This window comes from Oncorhynchus kisutch, linkage group LG28 (genome assembly GCF_002021735.2).
Source record: "Oncorhynchus kisutch isolate 150728-3 linkage group LG28, Okis_V2, whole genome shotgun sequence".
In the NCBI taxonomy this organism is placed as follows: domain Eukaryota; kingdom Metazoa; phylum Chordata; class Actinopteri; order Salmoniformes; family Salmonidae; genus Oncorhynchus; species Oncorhynchus kisutch.
In genome coordinates, this window is record NC_034201.2 from 17,476,250 (window position 1) to 17,496,938 (window position 20,689).

General features: G+C 43.0%; 1 protein-coding gene across 1 annotated transcript in view; it reads right to left on the bottom strand.

The window, feature by feature from the left end:
- rb1 (retinoblastoma 1) overlaps positions 1-20,689 on the bottom strand; it is a 38,228-nt gene that overhangs the window by 17,112 nt on the left and 427 nt on the right. The window contains exons 2-17 of the mRNA XM_020468024.2: positions 19,483-19,603; positions 19,164-19,267; positions 17,066-17,200; positions 16,778-16,816; positions 16,537-16,586; positions 16,166-16,276; positions 15,784-15,929; positions 12,987-13,064; positions 12,183-12,292; positions 11,990-12,064; positions 10,663-10,750; positions 10,441-10,557; positions 9,732-9,788; positions 9,607-9,638; positions 9,372-9,448; positions 8,872-9,089 (exon numbers count right to left, since the gene is read on the bottom strand). Of these exons, the coding sequence (XP_020323613.1) occupies positions 8,872-9,089; positions 9,372-9,448; positions 9,607-9,638; positions 9,732-9,788; positions 10,441-10,557; positions 10,663-10,750; positions 11,990-12,064; positions 12,183-12,292; positions 12,987-13,064; positions 15,784-15,929; positions 16,166-16,276; positions 16,537-16,586; positions 16,778-16,816; positions 17,066-17,200; positions 19,164-19,267; positions 19,483-19,603 (1,558 nt within the window). The remainder of the gene's footprint in view (positions 1-8,871; positions 9,090-9,371; positions 9,449-9,606; positions 9,639-9,731; positions 9,789-10,440; positions 10,558-10,662; positions 10,751-11,989; positions 12,065-12,182; positions 12,293-12,986; positions 13,065-15,783; positions 15,930-16,165; positions 16,277-16,536; positions 16,587-16,777; positions 16,817-17,065; positions 17,201-19,163; positions 19,268-19,482; positions 19,604-20,689) is intronic.

Sequence of the window (20,689 nt, forward strand, 5' to 3'; positions counted from 1 at the left end):
GGGTGGGGGGTCTTAGTGAAACGCAAACTCCATACAGGGCATTCGGAAAGTATTCAGACCCCTTCACTTTTTCCACATTTTGTTCCATTTCAGCCTTATTCTAAAATGTGCCCTCAACTCTACACACAATCAACAACAATGACAAAGCAAAAACAGTTTCAGAACCTTTTGCAAAAAACTGAAATATGACATTTACATTAGTATTCAGACCCTTTACTCTGAAATATCACATTTACATTAGTATTCAGACCCTTTACTCTGAAATATGACATTTACATTAGTATTCAGACCCTTTACTCTGAAATATGACATTTACATTAGTATTCAGACCCTTTACTCAGTACTTTGTTGAAGCATCTTTGACAGCCTCGAGTCTCCTTGGGTATGACGCTACAAGCTTGGCACACCTGTATTTGGGGAGTTTCTCCCATTCTTCTCTGCAGACCCTCTCAAGCTCTGTCAGGTTGGATGGGGAGCGTCGCTGAACAGCTATTTTCAGGTCTCTCCAGAGATGTTCGATCGGGTTCAAGTCCAGGCTCTGGCTGGGCCACTCAAAGACATTCAGGGACCTGTCCCGAAGCCACTCCTGCATTGTTTTGGCTGTGTGCTTAGTGTCATCGTACTGTTGGAAGGTGAACCTTCGCCCCAGTCGGAGGTCCTGAGCACTCAGGAGCAGGTTGTCATCAAGGACCTCTGTACTTTGCGTCGTTCATCTTTCCCTCAATCCTCACTAGTTTCCGAGTCCCTGCCTCTGAAAAATATTCCCACAGCATGATGCTGCCACCACCACCATGCTTTACCTTAGGGATGGTGCCAGGTTTCTTCCAGATGTGACGCTTGGCATTCAGGCCAAAGAGCTGAATCTTGGTTTCATCAGACCAGAGAATCTTGTTTCTTATGGTCTGAGAGTCCTTTAGGTGCCTTTTTTCAATCTCCAAGCTGGCTGTCATGGAAGCCACTCATTGAAAGTCACGTCTGGCCACTTTACCATAAAGGCCTAATCAGTGGAGTGCTGCAGAGATGGTTGTCCTTCTGAAAGGTTCTCCCATCTCCACAGAGGAACTCTGGAACTCAAGAGTGACCATCGGGTTCTTGGTCAACTCCCTAACAAAGACCCTTCTCACCCGATTGCTCAGTTTGGCCGGGCGGCCTGCTCTACGAAGAGTCTTGGTGATTCCGAGGCCACTGTTTTCTTGGGGACCTTCAATGCTGGAAAAGAGCGTTGTGGTACCCTTCCTCAGATTTGTGCAGCGACACAATCCTGTCTCGGAGCTCTACGGACAATTCCTTCGACCTCATGGCTTGGTTTTTGCTCTGACATGCACGGTCAACTGTGGGACCTTATATAGACAGGTGTGTGCCTTTCCAAATCATGTCCAATCAATTGAATTTACCACAGGTGGACTCCAATCAAGTTGAAGAAACATCAAGAATGATCAATGAAAACACCTGAGCTCAATTTCGAGTCTCATAGCAAAGGGGCTGAATACTTATGCAATAAATTTTTTTCTGTAAAAAACAATTAAAAACTGTTTTCGCTTTGTCATTATGGGGTATTGGTGTGTAGAGTTAAGAGGATTTTTTTTGTCTCCATTTAATCCATTTTAGAATAAGGCTGTAACGTAACAAAATGTGCAAAAAAGTGAAAGGGTCTGAATACTTTCCGAATGCATTGTACATTTGAGCAATCTATGGCTTTAACTCAGTGTGTTGTAGTACTTGAGATCGGTCTTGGTCGAGACCACATTGAGTGTCTCGGTGTCGGATACATTTGAACCCGGTCTTGACTCTGTCCTGGACAGTGAGGAAACGTAACTTCTTCCAGAGACCAGCAGAGTTCAAAAATAAAAATGATCCGCTTCCATGCAGTAAGAGCATAAACCCGCTTCCAAATAGATACACTCCTTTCTTGAAACAATACCTATTATAGACATGTTTGCACAGTGGTGAACCTATTGGACCTCCAGTGTGTGACAAGTTTGTGATGCTTAAAAGGACAGCAACGGTAATACCAGCCACTCATGTGAGAGTGCACTTTCTGTAAAACACAAAGGGCCAGTGGTGTATTGGAGGCTATACTTTATGGGCATTGCATATACTCACTTAATCCCCACAGATACACATCAAAGTAGTGTAGTGGAGGTATATGACTTACCAATTATGTAGTACATAAGTGAAATCATGCACAAAGTAACCTACACATGAAATATATTCACGTGTGCTGCACACGGCCTCGTTTCTGCAGAATATCATCTGCAGGCAGCAAGAGAGCTCAACTGGTTTTGGCATGGAGCAGCTCACGGAAGAATGACATTGGTAGCAGGTGGGTAGTTATGAAAGACGTTTCAACGTACAATATTTACCAGTAATTGCTAACTAAGGCAACAATGGGTATGCAAACCAGGTATTGAAAAGGTTGTCCTAAATCTTGGTTAGCTATTTGTGATGTCCAATTCAGTCATCATGCCTGGTTTGCATCAGAAGCGTAGGCATGGGTGGGCACAGGCCAACTCACTGGGGAGCCAGGCCCACCCGACCAGATTGGGTAAAAATAATATAAATTCTTCCCAGACCTCCAAAATGTTCTCCTGGTGTAGTTTAAGCATTGTGGACTTTAAAAAATGTTCTATTTCACACAGGGTGCTTTCCTTCACTGGGGAGGCCGTTTGGGAAATTTTGGGCATAATGTTTGTACCCATTTCTCCAGGCACCACTACACCACTACATAGCACCAATGGAAAGACAGCAGGCACACACAGCATGATGTTCAGGATAAGCAGTCCATTCACTCTGCCACTAGGTCCCAATCACAAGAATACAAACACAACCATTAGGCTACGCATTTCCTAATCTAAATGTACAACTAATTACAATCATGGTCTTGCATTGGAGTCACATTTTTCTGGTATCGGTTTTTACTGACCCCTCGTCCCCCTCCCGGTCTTGTAATGTTGTCAAATCACCACCACAAGAGTTCAAAATGTCCATTATTTCTGAACAACATATGGATTCTTTAGACATTCAGAATAGTGAATAAATGCTGCTGAGGAACAATAGAGCCACTCTACAAATTATTACTAACCCAAACACACATTCAGAGAATGGCTAAGGATTTATAAAATACTAATTATATTACTTTCAATGATGTTCTGATTTAATATCTTGTTGTTGGATTAAGGATTAACACCGAAGAGAAAAAAGATCCAATAAGGATTTTTCTTCAGTGGTCTCTGGGGAGCTAAAATCAGCCATTGGCTAGACCATCAGAAGTAGTGTAGTGGAGGTAGATGGCCATACCAGGCAGTGATGCAACCAGTGGGTTGCAACCTGCTCTGGCAACCTGCTCTCGATGGTGCAGCCGTAGAACCTTTTGAGGATCTGAGGACCCATGCCAAATCTTTTCAGTCTCCTGAGGGGAATAGGTTTTGTCGTGCCCTCTTCACGACTGTCTTGGTGTGCTTGGACCAGAAGGAGAGCACTGTATGTCTGTCAGATAGGGCACTGGGGGTTAACAACCAATCAGGAAAGCAGGGACTGTTTGTTGCTCACACTGACTGCATGGTGCTCTTATAGCTGAGAGCAGTGTTGGAACCCTCGACTGGTCTCGAGACCACATCGAGTGTCTCGGGGTCAGACACGTTTTTACTCAGTCTTGACTCCGTCTCAGACAATGAGAACATGTCATTTCTTCCCGAGACCAGCGGAGTAGAACTCATACAGTAATTATCAGCTAACATTCAGTCAACACATAAAACCATTTTGCCAGGCCAAATATATATCTTATAGCTTATTGAAACCTGGACCTCCTACTTAAATCATAACATTTACTGTTCTTTACTTTTTGTAAAAAGAAATATCCTCAAACTTTGTCATGCTCGTCAGAATTTCCTTGGTTAGCTGGTAGGGAAGAGTGGGGAAATTATTTGAAAGTTGCGCGCTCACTATTCGTAAGGTGAGACCGAGGGAAATGGTAAGTTGATCTATTATTATTATTATTATTAGACCTTCAGTGGGGGGGGGGGGAGAGACATGTACCAAAATCATTTCACTGTAATGTCTACTATACCTGTTGTATTCAGCACAGGTGACTAATACAATTTGATTCTCTACTCATCTGATGGGAAGGATTGTGAAACAAAAGCAGACTAGTGAGCACACGTCCTCGTGGGGAAAGTATGCAGACTCTAGTTTGGCTTTGGCACCAATCCTCAAACATACAAGGTGAGGTAAATCTGATACAAGTCAAATAGGCCTAAACATCCATAAATAACACTGGAGAAGTGATAGGTTGTTTCAGTCAGGTACAGTACTCAGATAACAGCCTTATTAAAACACTGACACTAACTACATAAAATGTGTAGATTGAGATAGAAGATCAGGCAATTTCCCTCTGGTGCCTGTTATGTGGAGACTTTACTAGCAAGCTCCAGGATATTGACTTGCATCAATGTAATACCATACCACTTAACAGGTCAACGACACCACTGAGGTTGTCTGGGAGTTGGGCTAGTGACAGTGAGGTTAAACAACACTATTGATTCAGTGTGACCAGAGAACATTGAATTAGTGTGTGTGTTGGAGAGATTATTATTTATTTTTTTACCTTTATTTAACTAGGCAAGTCAGAACAAATTCTTATTTTCAATGACGGCCTAGGAACAGTGGGTTAACTGCCTGTTCAGGGAAAGAATGACAGATTTGTACCTTGTCAGCTCGGGGATATGAACTTGCAACCTTTCGGTTACTAGTCCAACGCTCTAACCACTAGGCTACCCTGCCACCCTGATAATGAATGTACAGTATGTATTTGGGAATTAAGGTGTCCATACATGAGCGTAAACTGATATGAAACTATTACCGTAGCCTCTCCATTTCAAAATGGACCAAGACCACAGCGAAATCAAACCAAGCATAATTTCACTATAGGACAGAGGCTGGACACCAATACACCACTGACCATCAGTCTAACGGAATAAGAGAATTTGGATCACAATTTTTCTGAAACATAAGGTAATATGCTCCTTTCCTCAATATCTGTTCAAAGATGACTCTTTACACACAATTCCTGTAGTGTCATTCAAGATTGTTTTCCTGCATGGGATTTATAATAACTACAATATACAAATATAGATAACATCTGAGGAAACTATTGAGATGTTGCACAGCTAAGAATATCAGGCTGTAGAGGCTGTCGTCTATAGAGGCTGTCGTCTATAGAGGCTGTCGTCTATAGAGGCTGTCGTCTATAGAGGCTGTCGTCTATAGAGGCTGTCGTCTATTGAGGCTGTCGTCTATTGAGGCTGTCGTCTATTGAGGCTGTCGTCTATAGAGGCTGTCATCTATAGAGGATTGTGTAAGAGTTCCTTTTCCAAGGAACTAGGAAGGAGAGACACTTGGGATAAGGGTTGTTCTCCAGGTTAACATGGAGTAACCACATCAGCATTTGTAAATATTTTCTCTGCCTGGAGCATGTGCTTCAGGATCTCTGACCGACACACAATACAATTGAATGGGTGAAGTGTCATGTAAGTTCAAGTAAAACATTGACATTTTTGTTACTTCCTACATATACATTCCGTGACTCATCTATCCACTTAAACATCTATTTTTCTTATACATTATAAAACAAAATGCACTCCAACATTAAACTCACCAATAATGTAATACCGTATAAAATAAATGAAAACAAGACTAAATGTCTGGAAATGAATGAGTGCAGTCTGCACTAGAGTAATGGTGCTTGATCTGCAGTATGGACTCTAGGCTGCACTAGCGGAATGGTGCTTGATCTGCAGTATGGACTCTAGGCTGCACTAGCGTAATGGTACTTGATCTGCAGTATGGACTCTAGGCTGCACTAGCGTAATGGTGCTTGATCTGCAGTATGGACTCTAGGCTGCACTAGCGTAATGGTACTTGATCTGCAGTATGGACTCTAGGCTGCACTAGCGTAATGGTGCTTGATCTGCAGTATGGACTCTAGGCTGCACTAGAGTAATGGTGCTTGATCTGCAGTATGGACTCTAGGCTGCAGTAGAGGCTGTGTGCCTCTGCTCCACTGACTGAAAAAAAACATTTAAAAAAAACATAATTCCCTCTAGATTACTACACTGCTCAAAAAAATAAAGGGAACACTTAAACAACACAATGTAACTCCAAGTCAATCACACTTCTGTGAAATCAAACTGTCCACTTAGGAAGCAACACTGATTGACAATACATTTCACATGCTGTTGTGCAAATGGAATAGACAACAGGTGGAAATTATAGGCTATTAGCAAGACACCCCCAATAAAGGAGTGGTTCTGCAGGTGATAACCACAGACCACTTCTCAGTTCCTATGCTTCCTGGCTGATGTTTTGGTCACTTTTGAATGCTGGCGGTGATTTCACTCTAGTGGTAGCATGACACGGAGTCTACAACCCCATACAAGTGGCTCAGGTAGTGCAGCTCATCCAGGATGGCACATCAATGCAAGCTGTGGCAAGAAGGTTTGCTGTGTCTGTCAGCGTAGTGTCCAGAGTATGGAGGTGCTACCAGGAGACAGGCCAGTACATCAGGAGACGTGGAGGAGGCCGTAGGAGGGCAACAACCCAGCAGCAGGACCGCTACCTCCGCCTTTGTGCAAGGAGGAGCACTGCCAGAGCCCTGCAAAATTACCTCCAGCAGGCCACAAATGTGCATGTGTCTGCTCAAACGGTCAGAAACAGACTTCATGAGGGTGGTATGAGGGCCCGACATCCACAGGTGGGGGTTGTGCTTACAGCCCAACACCGTGCAGGACGTTTGGCATTTGCCAGAGAACACCAAGATTGGCAAATTCGCCACTGGCGCCCTGTGCTCTTCACAGATGAAAGCTGGTTCACACTGAGCACGTGACAGACGTGACAGAGTCTGGAGACGCCGTGGAGAACGTTCTGCTGCCTGCAACATCCTTCAGCATGACCGGTTTGGCGGTGGGTCAGTCATGGTGTGGGGTGGCATTTCTTTGGGGGGCCGCACAGCCCTCCATGTGCTCGCCAGAGGTAGCCTGACTGCCATTAGGTACCGAGATGAGATCCTCAGACCCCTTGTGAGACCATATGCTGGTGCGGTTGGCCCTGGGGTTCCTCCTAATGCAAGATAATGCTAGACCTCATGTGGCTGGAGTGTGTCAGCAGTTCCTGCAAGAGGAAGGCATTGATGCTATGGACTGGCCCGCCCGTTCCCCAGACCTGAATCCAATTGAGCACATCTGGGACATCATGTCTCGCTCCATCCACCAACGCCACGTTGCACCACAGACTGTCCAGGATGCTGGACGCTTTGGATGCTTTAGTCCAGGTCTGGGAGGAGATCCCTCAGGAGACCATCTGCCATCTCATCAGGAGCATGCCCAGGCGTTGTAGGGAGGTCATACAGGCACGTGGAGGCCACACACACTACTGAGCCTCATTTTGACTTGTTTTAAGGACATTACATCAAAGTTGGATCAGCCTGTAGTGTGGTTTTCCACTTTAATTTTGAGTGTGACTCCAAATCCAGACCTCCATGGGTTGATACATTTGATTTCCATTGATCATTTGTGTGATTTTGTTGTCAGCACATTCAACTATGTAAAGAAAAAAGTATTTAATAAGAATATTTCATTCATTCAGATCTAGGATGTGTTATTTTAGTGTTCCCTTTATTTTTTTGAGCAGTGTATATTCAATGAGGACATTGTGCAATATTTAGATTCTAACTAATGTCTGAGTCTTTAAAGGAAATTAAGTTCATGTATATATCATTTGATAGACAGAAGAATATACATAACTGTCTTGTGATTTAGATTATCTTGTTTAGTACAGGAGGAATTTGAATGCCATCTTCTTTCCCAGTAAATCACTGAGACACCAAAGTCCTAGGTGATCCCTTTACAATACAGATGATTATCATGGAAATTAAAATGCAAATCAACCACTAAAAGGAATGATTATTTTCTACAGGACATTGAAGTTAATTACACACCTTACAGGCACAGTGTGTTTTATTAGGGAGAACAGTTACTGGGATGGAAATTACCCTGATATAGCCCATGTGTGTGCGCTTGTGAGCTGTAGACTTTTCACGTCCCATCCGGCACATTCAACACACCACAGCTGTGCCAGCAGACCGCTCTCTCGATCACCACTCTCTCGATCACCACTCTCTCGATCACCACTCTCTCGATCACCACTCTCTCGATCACCACTCTCTCGATCACCACTCTCTCGATCACCACTCTCTCGATCACCACTCTCTCGATCACCACTCTCTCGATCACCACTCTCTCGATCACCACTCTCTCGATCACCACTCTCTCGATCACCACTCTCTCGATCACCACTCTCTCGATCACCACTCTCTCGATCACCACTCTCTCGATCACCACTCAAGATCACCACTCAAGATCACCACTCAAGATCACCACTCAAGATCACCACTCAACCTGCTGGGCCACACCCTGACCCACGTAGGCCTGCTGCCCAGCTGTGGCCTGGCTCGGACCACCAATGCTCTGCACCCAGTGGTGTTGTCCCTGGCCAGCTCCAACCGCTGTCTCAACCCACTCACCTACTACTTCTCCTGCAGCCTGGTGCATAGGGAGCCTAACAGCAGCACAGGCAGCTGCCAATGATGACCAATGCTGGGGCTGCCCCCAGAGAGACTGTCGATTCTATTACAGTACGATCTATAATCTATAGATGCAGAAACAAGTCCCCCTGACATCAATAAAACCAATAACTGCTCTGGTAGCACTGGCTTGGAGGTGTTAAACTGCTGATAGAAAGTGAATGCAACCTGTCCTTGAGTGCTGCAGTTATGTCATAATGTAACTACGTGGTGATAAGACTTGCTGTGTGACCTACCTCCCTCCAGGCGATGGTCTCCATGATGAGGTGTTCGCAGCGCTCCAGGTGCTTGACGATGTCTTTGCTCAGGCTGGGCTCAGCCTTGATGAAGCTTTCGATGACCTTGTAGAAGTCAAACGCTGTCAGCTGGAACACGTCCAGGATCCATGGGAAGCACAGGTCCGTCTCCACGGGAACACCACCGTTGCTGTAGCCACCATTCTTGAAGGTGCTCCCTGATTGGAGGACAACAGAGGCAGTGAAATCATGACTCATAGCTCATCAGTGTTATATTGATTATGATCCTGTTTAGAAATGTTATTAAAAGGGAAGTAGTTACAACTAATGACAGACTGCATTGTAACATATATGCATGTTGCTAATTCTATTAAATACTATTAGTGTGTCCTGTGAGAAGTGAGTATATGGAAACTAAAGGGCGGTAGAATAATCTATATGTTCATCCAGACGACTGCATCCATTAGCAGTGAGTGAATGTGGCTTCTGAAGAAACTCACCACCATAGGTTGCCATGACGACCTCCAAAGCGCAGGCCAGGAGCGAGGTGTGGAATGTGGAGTCATTGAGTAGTTTACTGGAATGGAAATCACATGATTTAGGTCAGGGAAATGGGCAGTACACTGCAGTATAAATTCTGCAGCTATATTATTCAAATGTTTGCTTGTTGAGGGTAATTAAAGAGCAAATCCTTTTAATTCTGGTGAGAGGAGCACAGTTTGTTCTCTTGCATACCTGAAATTCTGCACCGACAGCCTTTTTTCTTCCTATTTGGGGAAAAATAGATTTTTCAGAATATGTCAGACATTTCAGAAAATATAGAGGTAGAACCGAAATAGGAATAAGACCAGGTCATTTACCGATTTCAGCATGGACTCCATGACTCTGTAATACAACCGGATGCCAAGGGTGAACCTCTGATGAAAAGAAGGGAAAGACATGAATGAGTTTAGGACTACACAGTATCATATAGTGTTGTCTGTCTGCACTGTATCATGGGGTGAGTTTAGGACTACACAGTATCATATAGTGTTGTCTGTCTGCACTGTATCATGGGGTGAGTTTAGGACTACACAGTATCATATAGTGTTGTCTGTCTGCACTGTATCATGGGGTGAGTTTAGGACTACACAGTATCATATAGTGTTGTCTGTCTGCACTGTATCATGGGGTGAGTTTAGGACTACACAGTATCATATAGTGTTGTCTGTCTGCACTGTATCATGGGGTGAGTTTAGGACTACACAGTATCATATAGTGTTGTCTGCCTGCACTGTATCATGGGGTGAGTTTAGGACTACACAGTATCATATAGTGTTGTCTGCCTGCACTCTATCATGGGGTGAGTTTAGGACTACAGTGTCCTATGGTGTTGTCTGCCTGCACTGTATCATGGGTTGTGGTGTATCAACCAAACATTATACACCAGTTTCACAAGGTGGCATGATAAGTATTTCTGTCAGGTCTGAAAGTGGAAAAACCCCTCTGTATGAACAGTTTATACCACCCCCCTTGTCTCAAGTAGTGCAATTCCTCTGTATAGTGTGCTGTATTTAAGCCAGGTGGTACCTGTTTGCCCAGCCCCACACAGCGTGGTCCCACAGCCTGACCAAACCTCTGGCTGAACAGCAGACCCAGACTCTCCACACGCTGCAACACCTCCTCTGTTGGGTCCACTGTGCAGTTCTGTCACAAGATGGGAAGGAGGAGAGTGTTAAAAGGGCAGGAACATGCCCCCAAAATGACTTGAGCTATATGATTCAATGGTAAGGCAGGCGTGGTGAAAAATACCTTGAAATACACTGCCAGGTTGGAAGAGGGCTGGTCGCCAGAGGTGATGAGATCAACCCTCAACTGTGCGATGGAGTTCATGGCAGCTCTGCAAAGACATGGGGTGAAACAGACATGATTAATATAATGTTAGGACTCTACGAGACAGAAACGGTTTAATCAACTGACATGCTGATTAGAATGGGCACACGCATGCATCCACGTGCGCATACTAATTTTGTCGATCCACAGACGCGATCAGGACACTGGTTGAAATATAAAAACAAACTCTGAACCAACTATATTGCTAGCCAAGTTGTCCTGGAATGTAAATAGTGTTATTAAGATCTTTGGATCGTTGTAGAATTATGACCCATTTTGAGTCCTCTACTTCGACAATGAATCCACAGATAAAAGGGGAAACCTAGTTTGTTTCTAGTAATCTCGCCTCCATCAGTCTTCTTCTGTGGACTTTATATGGTGGTTGGCAACCAACATGAAGGTGCATTACCACCACCAACTGGACTGGAGTGTGGACCTCAGTTCATTTTCCAATCACCCACAAGTTCTATTTTAGAGAGTCTGGCTACGCAGATGCTCGTTGACGTGTGCGAGAAGTTGAAAGATGAAATGATTATCTTGTACATTTATTTTGCAACGTGGCCAACATGTGACTTGTATACCTTTCTAGGGACACAAGATTTAACACTAATTTGAGAAAACCTGAAGTTAGCAGGAGTGTGAATATCTACACAGGACTAAAATCCAAAGCCATGAACTGAGTCATTTGTGTGTGATTTTCAACCCGACCCTTCAGAGTGATTGACAGCGGTGTTGGTTTTTTCACCTTGTCGGCTCAGGGATTCGAACCAGCATCCTTTCAGTTACAACGATCTAACCACTAGGCTACCTGCCACACAAATGAAAACACGCGAGAGCCACGTCAAAACATCAAAGCAGATCTCTCCTTGTGGTATTCAGGGTCACATGAACTGATACATATAGATTTACAGACTCAACGCACACCCATACAGGTAATCCCATTTATAAAGAGAAGAGGTGGAAGTAATTAAGAACCCATTTCATATCGCCAGGGTTTTTCTATCAATAGTTTCTGCTTAATACACATGACTTTGAGAAGGCAAAACTACCTATCAAACATCATAAGTAGGTAAGCCTCGTTTGAGCCAGAACAACCCATAGGGCAGGAGCTCCTTGTTCTGTAGTGTGAAGCGGTTGATGTGCAAGTACACCCCAGTGGACAGGACTCTCAAACATTATCCGAGTAAGTATCTGTTGGTCCAGGTGAACACGCTGTTCTAGCCAGTGGAGGTCAGAGGGGGCTCACCTGACAGGCGTCTGTGGGGGGATGAGAACAACATCTTCTGGCAGGTTCTTCCTTGGTGTCCTTTCCACCGGCATTCTGAGAGGTGAGGGGACATTATACACTCTGAAGTACTAGGTATAGCGAGACTTTCTTTGTCAGAGAAAATACTGGAAACAAAAATTATGGAAACATCATTACTTGTGGTTCTACTTACGGTTCTACTTTGGGAGTGAGAAGGGTCTCGTCATTATCCAAGAACAGCCTACTGTCAAAGTCTCTACTCTTGAAGTAGAGTTCCTCATACTGCTTGCTGAGGTCAGTCGCCTGAAACGTCAACAGGAGGTCAAGACGGGCTCTGACAGGAATTCAGTAACATCATGGGTATTCCAGGTAAATTTCACAATTACACAGAAACTGCAGCAGTTTAGTATAAAGGTGTGGCTTTGTGTTGGGGGGGTGGAAAAGACCTCTACCATGACGATTTAGGCAGACTGCCACCATGAATCATAATACCCATGACTGGAGACCATTCGTTATCGAGTCGTTACGACAAACCAACATCACACGTCAAATGTAGCTACTGTCCTGGCAGAGATAAATAGCACATTAAACTGCCGCCTTTGTCAATCCTTGTGACTGTTTCCTGGCTAGTGGGGAAATAGTCCTGAATTAAAACAAATCGTTGTCAATTCAAAGTCAATATTAAAACCTATTTCTTCTCCATACCTGCCCCTGTAATATACTGTCCTGAGATACCACATCTAATGAAAATCCAGCTGCCAAACATTGCAGTACAAACACATCCTGACAGAACAGCTTTCAGACACGCACACTGCCTGAAAAACACTGATCTGTTTTGCAATGGCTGTCATATAGTTATGAAATATGGTGGGTCTGCTAGAGATATTACTACTAGCAACTGATTATTGAACAGACACCATTGTTAGTGAACTTATTTTCTATATAACCTGGGTCATAGCAATAAGCTCCAGCATTTAATGTAGTGTGTGGTTCCTACCTGAGGAAGGTCCCGAGTCCCAGAGAGGCTCATGGAGTCCAGGAAAGCAGAGAAACTAGTCTGGTACACGCTCTTCACCTTGAACACAAGTACCAATGAAACCAATGAGATGACACCCAAACAAACACAGCCATGGAAATGAACAGGCTGAACCACAAACATTAAGCCATTTTATACACTGTGTACAGAAAGTATTCAGACCCTTTCACTTTCTCTACATTTTGTTAAGTTACACCCTTATTCTAAAATTGATTAAATTTTCCAAGTGGGCTGTCATATGCCTTTTACTGAGGAGTGGTTTCCGCCTGGCCACTACCATAAAGGCCTTATTGGTGTAGTGCTGCAGAGATGGGAGAACCTTCCAGAAAGACAACTATCTCCACAAAGGAACTCTGTCAGAGTGACCATCGGGGTTCTTGGTCACCTCCCTTACCAAGGCCCTTCTCTCCCGATTGCTCAGTTTGGCCGGGTGGCCAGCTCCATGAATAGTCTTGGGGGTTCCAAACTCCTTCAATTTAAGAACGGAGGAGGCCACTGTGTTCTTCGGGAACTTCAATGCTGCAGAAATATTTTGGTATCCTTCCCAAGACCTGTGCCTCGACACAATCCTGTCTCAGAGCTCTATGGACAACTCCGTTGACCTCGCGGCTTGGTTTTTGATCTGACATCCATTGTCAACCTTGGGACCTTATATAGACCGGTGTGTGCCTTTCCAAACCATGTCCAATCAATTGTATTTACCACAGGTGGACTCCAATCAAGTTGTAGAAACAAGCCTCCCGGGTGGCGCAGTGGTTAAGGGTGCTGTACTGCAGCGCCAGCTGTGCCACCAGAGATTCTGGGTTCGCGCCCAGGTTCTGTCATAACCGGCCGCGACCGGGAGGTCCGTGGGGCGACGCACAATTGCCCTAGCGTCGTCCGGGTTAGGGAGGGTTTGGCTGGTAGGGATATCCTTGTCTCATCGCGCACCAGCGACTCCTGTGGCGGGCTGGGCGCAGTGCGCGCTAACCAAGGTTGCCAGGTGCACAGTGTTTCCTCTGACACATTGGTGCGGCTGGCTTCCGGGTTGGATGCGCGCTGTGTTAAGAAGCAGTGCGGCTTGGTTGGGTTGTGTATCGGAGGACGCATGACTTTCAACCTTTGTCTCATCGTTGTAGCGATGAGACAAGATAGTAGCTACTAACAATTGGATACTACGAAATTGGGTTGTAGAAACATCTCAAGGATATGGTATACTCATGTAGATAAGGTTTTGTTATTAATTTACAAGATTTCTAAAAAGCTTTGTCATTATGGGGCATTGTCTGTAGATTGGATTAAATAATTTTTCCTCATTTTAGAATAAGTCTAACGTAACAAAATGTATAAAAAGTGAAGGGGTCTGAATACATTCCGAAAGCACTGTATTCTTCACATAGCTCATTCTAATACATCTACTACTGTACATATCATTCTTCGTATATCTTTCTGCTGTATATAAGCATGGATTACATTTGGATTACTGATACAGTTTTGTTTGGGTTAACTAAATTCACCCTGACATTCGTGATTTCGTGTTTCTATTTTTGATTATTATTATATTACTTGTTTGACTGCACTGTTAGTAACAAGCATTTCGCTGCACCAACTATAACATCTGCTAAACTGTGTATGAGACTAATAAACGTTCATTTGAATTTTGTCCTTAAGTGGATTGGGTGTTTGTTTATTTGGATCCCCATTAACTTTAACAGATGCAGCAGCTATTCTTCCTGGGGTCCACAAAAAAAAAACATGACAAGTAACAAAATATTGATACACTTAGACAAGGACAGTCACACACACGTAAAATGCAACAATGTAAAAACAATACAAGGCAGGTCTCTAAAGTAGGACCAATACCATATATTTTGCTGTGCAATCAGGAGTTTTATTTTGGGAGCACTGTGATAACAGTCTGCCAGATAATACCTGTTGTAAATAAAGGCGTCGCTGTACCGTTGTTTCCAAGTGCCCAAGAGAAACAAGCGAGTGCAGATTCGTTAGCGTCATAGTTGTGCAATTACTTCAGCAAAAACGGCTTGCTTCTAGCCCGACAAGTTCATATGATCTGACCCATAGTACCAACAACTGTATCTTCCTATAGCAGATCGCCGGGGACGATTTTACTTTCATAAACCGTGTCGTGGGCAGTTCTAAAACCCCCGCATTAACCATTAGTTTACACTTTTTTCAATGTTACCTCATTGGCTAGCTAGCTAACAACTTTACCAGTATATCCAAATATTATTTGGGGACACCGAAAGAAAGGTATAGCTTCTTCTTCAGGAGATCAATGATCATAGCAATAAATAAATGACAGATCGCTTGCATGTCGTCATCACAAATTTGATGTTTTTAAAGAGACTGTGCACAATTTAACATGCACCTCAAAAGGAAAATAGTGTTTTTACACAATTTAAAAACCTAATATTCCACAATTGACTGTCATTTCGATGACAGGTATTCATATCAACATTTTAGCTTTTATTTAAAGAAAAAAAATGTATTTGATGTTACATATTAGTGTCTAGGGCACAACATGTGCTTTAAAAAGTAGTTAGAATTAATTGAGGCCCAATATAAGTATCTGTATCGGTCCTATATGTATCTCAAGCAATGTAAAAAATATTTTAAGTTGGGAGCACCAGTGCTACCAATAATTTTTTATTTAGAACACTAAAGGGGTAGTGAATTTTGACGACTGGGGGACTGGGATCTAAAGCTACAACAAGCTTGACAAGCCACGAGTGTAAAGGAGTGAAAACGTTGTGTGAACCTCTTCCACGCTGCAGTCGTTCTCTTTGCAGAGGGTCTCCAGGAGCTGCACATCCACCTCTGGCGGGGCTTGACGGGGTTTGGCTTTGCTCTGATTGCGACGGGAGGTTCTTGTTGGGGGGCTTTGGGCTGTGCTGATGACCAATTCTGAGGGCAAGGGTTAAAAGGTTAGATTTTATAACCATTCATCTACAGAACGTATCAGACCTGTGGTAATAGAACACACTGAACATATGTGTTATGTTAAAAAGGTAACTTTCCCCGTTTTTAGTTGAGTAATGAGAGTGATAATATATTCATAGGGGCAGTTGACCAATGCAAATGGAAGAGCATGTCTATCCCAGGGCCTGAGGCTTGCAGTAGTAGAGGGAAAGGAGTCTTACGGTAAAGTGGTTGCAGAAGGCTGGGCGGGCAACGCCTGATGAAGAACTCCAGAACACACACCATCAGATGGAAGGATATGACCAGGTCATCCTCCATCTGCAGAGCCCTTCCTGCAGACAGTAGACACAACGCACATCAGGAGCAGTATCATAATACCGGCCAGTCTTAACAGCGTCATGGGAGAAACAGACCGATGGCCAGAAACCTGCTGTTTATCTCGCCAGAACTATTGAGATGACATGGAGAGGGAAAACATAACGAGTGGAAGATGGAAACCATCTCAGAGCCCTACATCTACAAACGTGTATGTTGTTCTTCGCCTTGGAAAAAAACCATTTACAACGTTAGTGATCAACAAGTGCTGACCCACCCTTAGCCAAAAGGAACATTGTCCAGCAGCTCCGCAGTATTTCTTTCCCCCTGGAACAGAGAGCATTATTGACATTACACAAGATGTTGGGAGCAAACTCCCCATTATCAACATTGACCCTCATTTACTATTGGATAACCGGGACTGAGTGAAGACACGGTTTAAAAGATAGCAATGATCAGCATTGTGGCAGGGATTATCATTCAAATTAGTGGTATTCCTGTACTTTTTATTCACTTACTTTGCTTCTGAGTCTTCTGCATAGATTTTGCTGCATGTCCTGAAGCAAGATAAGTGGTGATTAATATTGCATTTCAAAACCGTTTTGGGAACATAATTACATTACTAAACAGCTCAAGTTCAGGTTGTGTACTCTGAAGTTTGCATTTTTGTGAAAATCTAAAAAGTTGGATAACAATAAAAGCTGACAAAAGGGTCCAGAGAAACTACACTGCCATCTAGAGGTACAGCACAGTTAGATATCAAAACTAGGCATTAGGAAACATGACGTTACGATATTCCCACGCACTTCTCAAACCTCTGGTAGAGTGCCCGTGACACGTCATACTTCTTCTCCAGGCGTGTCACTGCGGAGTTCACCTTGGTGCTGATGGTGTCCAGGTTCACATCCATCTTCTTCAGCAGGCCCAGGAACTGCTTCACGCTACACACAAGAGGACACACAAAACTGCTAGAACTGCATCTAATTGTAAACAATAATTGGAATGAGTTCACTTGGCCGAACACCAGTTATGTTTGGGTTAAGGCCTGAACTTTGAACAGAGACTTCGGCTGATATATGCATTCCTCATTATAACAGAGGCAGGCACATGCACAGATAGGGCTCTACTGGAGCAGAGCACATGCCCTTTTGCCCTTCCAGTCTCCAAAGTTACCTTTTGGGTGGTAGTACAATCCCCCCCAAAAGAAAATGTGTTGTTGGTGTCGTAACCCACTGCCTGCAAGTCATTGTGATGCCGTCAAGTTCGCCGTCCCCCACCTTGTCCGTTGGTTGGTCTGTCCTGTACGGAGCTCGCACGCCCGGTTATACCCGTTTTCCAGTCTGTCTCCCGGTATCCAAAGATGCATGGCTTGAGAGATGCGGTCACCAGGTAAGTCCCTGTAGTTAGCTAGCTAGTTTAAATATCCACAGTACTGCCACAGCAGCATAACATTTCATTAACGCTTGATATACTTAATTTAGCCTACATCATCAATATCCATCCAGTTTGTCTAATGCACACAGCATAAAGAGGCAGAAAAACAGAAGAGCGGCTGCATCAACGACTCCCCGACCAAACTCCACGGTTTGTGGGAAACGAGCAGGAATAGGCTATTGTAGGCTAAAGTTCATGCTGTCTTTCAATGGCGCAACTGCTGTCGGCATCGAAAGATTATCCAATTTGAATAAAAGTTCTGAGGTAATGACAACAGCAGTGAAGCCTTCGGGCAATACAGATTTACATTATTGATATAGCTACAAAATGCATTGATGTGAATCACACTGCTGTTCTCTCATTTAGCTATTTGCCCCTTACAGATTGTAGTTATGGATGGCTGTTCACAAATGTATGTGTATTTTACCCCAATAATAGTTGAATTGAAGAAGTTTAAGCTGCCTATCAATCCTTGTTTTTGCGACCAGGACAGCCAGTGAAAAATATACTCTTGTACCACCTGCATAGTGTGGATCCCAGCCAATAGAATACAAGTTTGAGGAAGTTCTCTTTTTATTCTCAATACTGTCAAGAACCGGCTTAATTTAAGAAGACCATGAGTGGGGCTTTTATTTATTATCTAATTCATGCAACAACAAAAAAGTCCATAGGCCTAACAGACATATGCTCAAACTCACACTTTTGATTATCTAAATATCACCAACAAAAACATAATCAATAGATCTATATCAAATGCAGCATATGGCATACATATTTCACATGCAAATAGCACTTTTTGGTAGTGCTCAAAGCATACCATTCCGAAATCAGCATTTATTTTCCAACTCAAAGCAATGAGTCCAATCAGTTGTTCATGACAACAAAATCAAGAACAGAGCATGCTAACAAGTCGTTTTTGGGTTATGCTCAGGTAAAACAGTTCGGCTAATCTATATTTCCATGTCCTATTATTGAAGATCAAGGGGTATTAAATGAATTGTAATGACAGTAAATCTGACAGATGTTGGGTAATAATGTAAAGACAGCCTAACTGTGTTATCTGTTGTAGAAAGAAATGGGTTAGAAGAATCCTACATAACCAACCCAGAAATTAAAATGGAACATCCAATGATGGTCATCTATGTAAACTTTAATATTGATTTATCCTGCAATAGATGTTCAATTGGTAATATTCATTTTTGTCTTCTTCTAATGCCTCTTAAGGGGAAAGTCATCTGAAAGTAATTTAAAGTAATCAGATTGTAACTGAGTTTGAGTAACCCAAGTTGTTACTGATTACAATTCTGGACAGGTAACTAGTAAATGTAACGGATTACGTTTAGAAAGTAATCAACCCAACCCGGCCAGTGAGTAAGCGACTCAAAAGAGTGTTGCCAGGGGAAAACATCAACTGATCTGGGAACTGGTACTGACAAAGGCCCTACTGGAACGCCTGAATCTAGTACTTACTTCAGATCCACTGCCTTCAGGATTTGAGTAAAGGTAAAACTTGCAACTTCCAAGTCTATCACAGCCACAAACAGACAAGCAGCCCAAAGCCTTTTTTGAGTGTCCTGTGTCGAGAGAGAGAGAGAGAGAGAAGTAAAACAATGCATCGTCAGTCTGTGTGAATAGCCTTGAATATAGTTTATTTCAGAGACAGAGAGTTATGGTTCAGTTGTTTATTCACTATAAGCGTTCAATCATCAGAGCAGACAGAAAGGGTATCAGTAGGTAAAACACATTGTATAGTCTACTAGTAACTTGGAGACAATGGGTGGATACGTACAAGAACTTTGTCCACTGAGGCCTGAACTGCCTTCCATATTGTCCAAGCACGATCACACACAGCATCTATCACCTGGAGACTCTGACACAGAGTCATAAAGTCTGCATCCTTTTCTTGGTGCCTGATGATTCAAAAAAAGATAAAAAGTCAGACACATTTAGATCAACCATACTTAGTTTGGACATGGTGCACTCAGAATAGTAACAAAATCACTTTTGACAGTCATGATTTTGTGAGGGGGGCAATAAGTACATGTAGTTGTTGATGTAGAATTAGTGTGTTTTGTCATTGTCTTGCTATATCCATTTTTTTAAACTAAATGAATGATATATACCCATTGATTCTTAAAGAATATAACGTATAAATGCCTCATGAGCTTAGTTCAATTGTTGCACCCCATCAGAACCCCAAATATAAGCTTGTTTTACTCCAATGTTTATAAATAACGTAAATGTAAACAAACGATAACGCCTCAAAACATGCTTAAAACTATACTATTGATATCATGGATGTTCAGTCCTTGCATCCATAGATGTTTATGAATATGAGAGCAGATATATTTTCTCATCTTTTTACCAAAACAGAGGCAAGGGGTTCCCCTTTGTTATGGTTTCAACTACGTACTCTAGCTTTAACACCATCATTCTAACACTCAATGGTAGGCCTTGTAGTTCAGACCCAAATGTTGCGGTGTCCATTCTTACTAACGTTGAACACGATTTCTGAAGTGGGAAATAATATTTATGAACCGTGATCAGGGGCTCTATGAAAGTTGTGTTCCCATTAGTGAAAGTGATGACAGTCGTGAGATGGCTATAGTAGCTAAGTTTGTCATTTGGCAAGATGCTTAGCTAGCTAGTAGCTAGCTACTGAAACAAATTTGTTTTAGAATCTAGCTATCTAGCCACCTAAAATAGCTAAATAGCTGGAAAATAACAGCTTGATGTTACTAAACTTAAAAAGTAAACTTGTAACAAATAAGACAATGGGCATGTCACACATTCCGAAATAATAGCTAGCTAGCTACTGATTGATAACTAGTTAGCATGTTTTCCCAGCTGTTCGTCTTGACTTGTTTTCGTGGGGGGGGGGGGGTGTTGTTGGTAACGTTACGTTAGCTAGCAAATAGTTAGCAAACGATCGTTTTACAGAAAGAAAATAACGTTACATTGTAGTCAGTAACATAACCGGGTACGTTATATGTTAA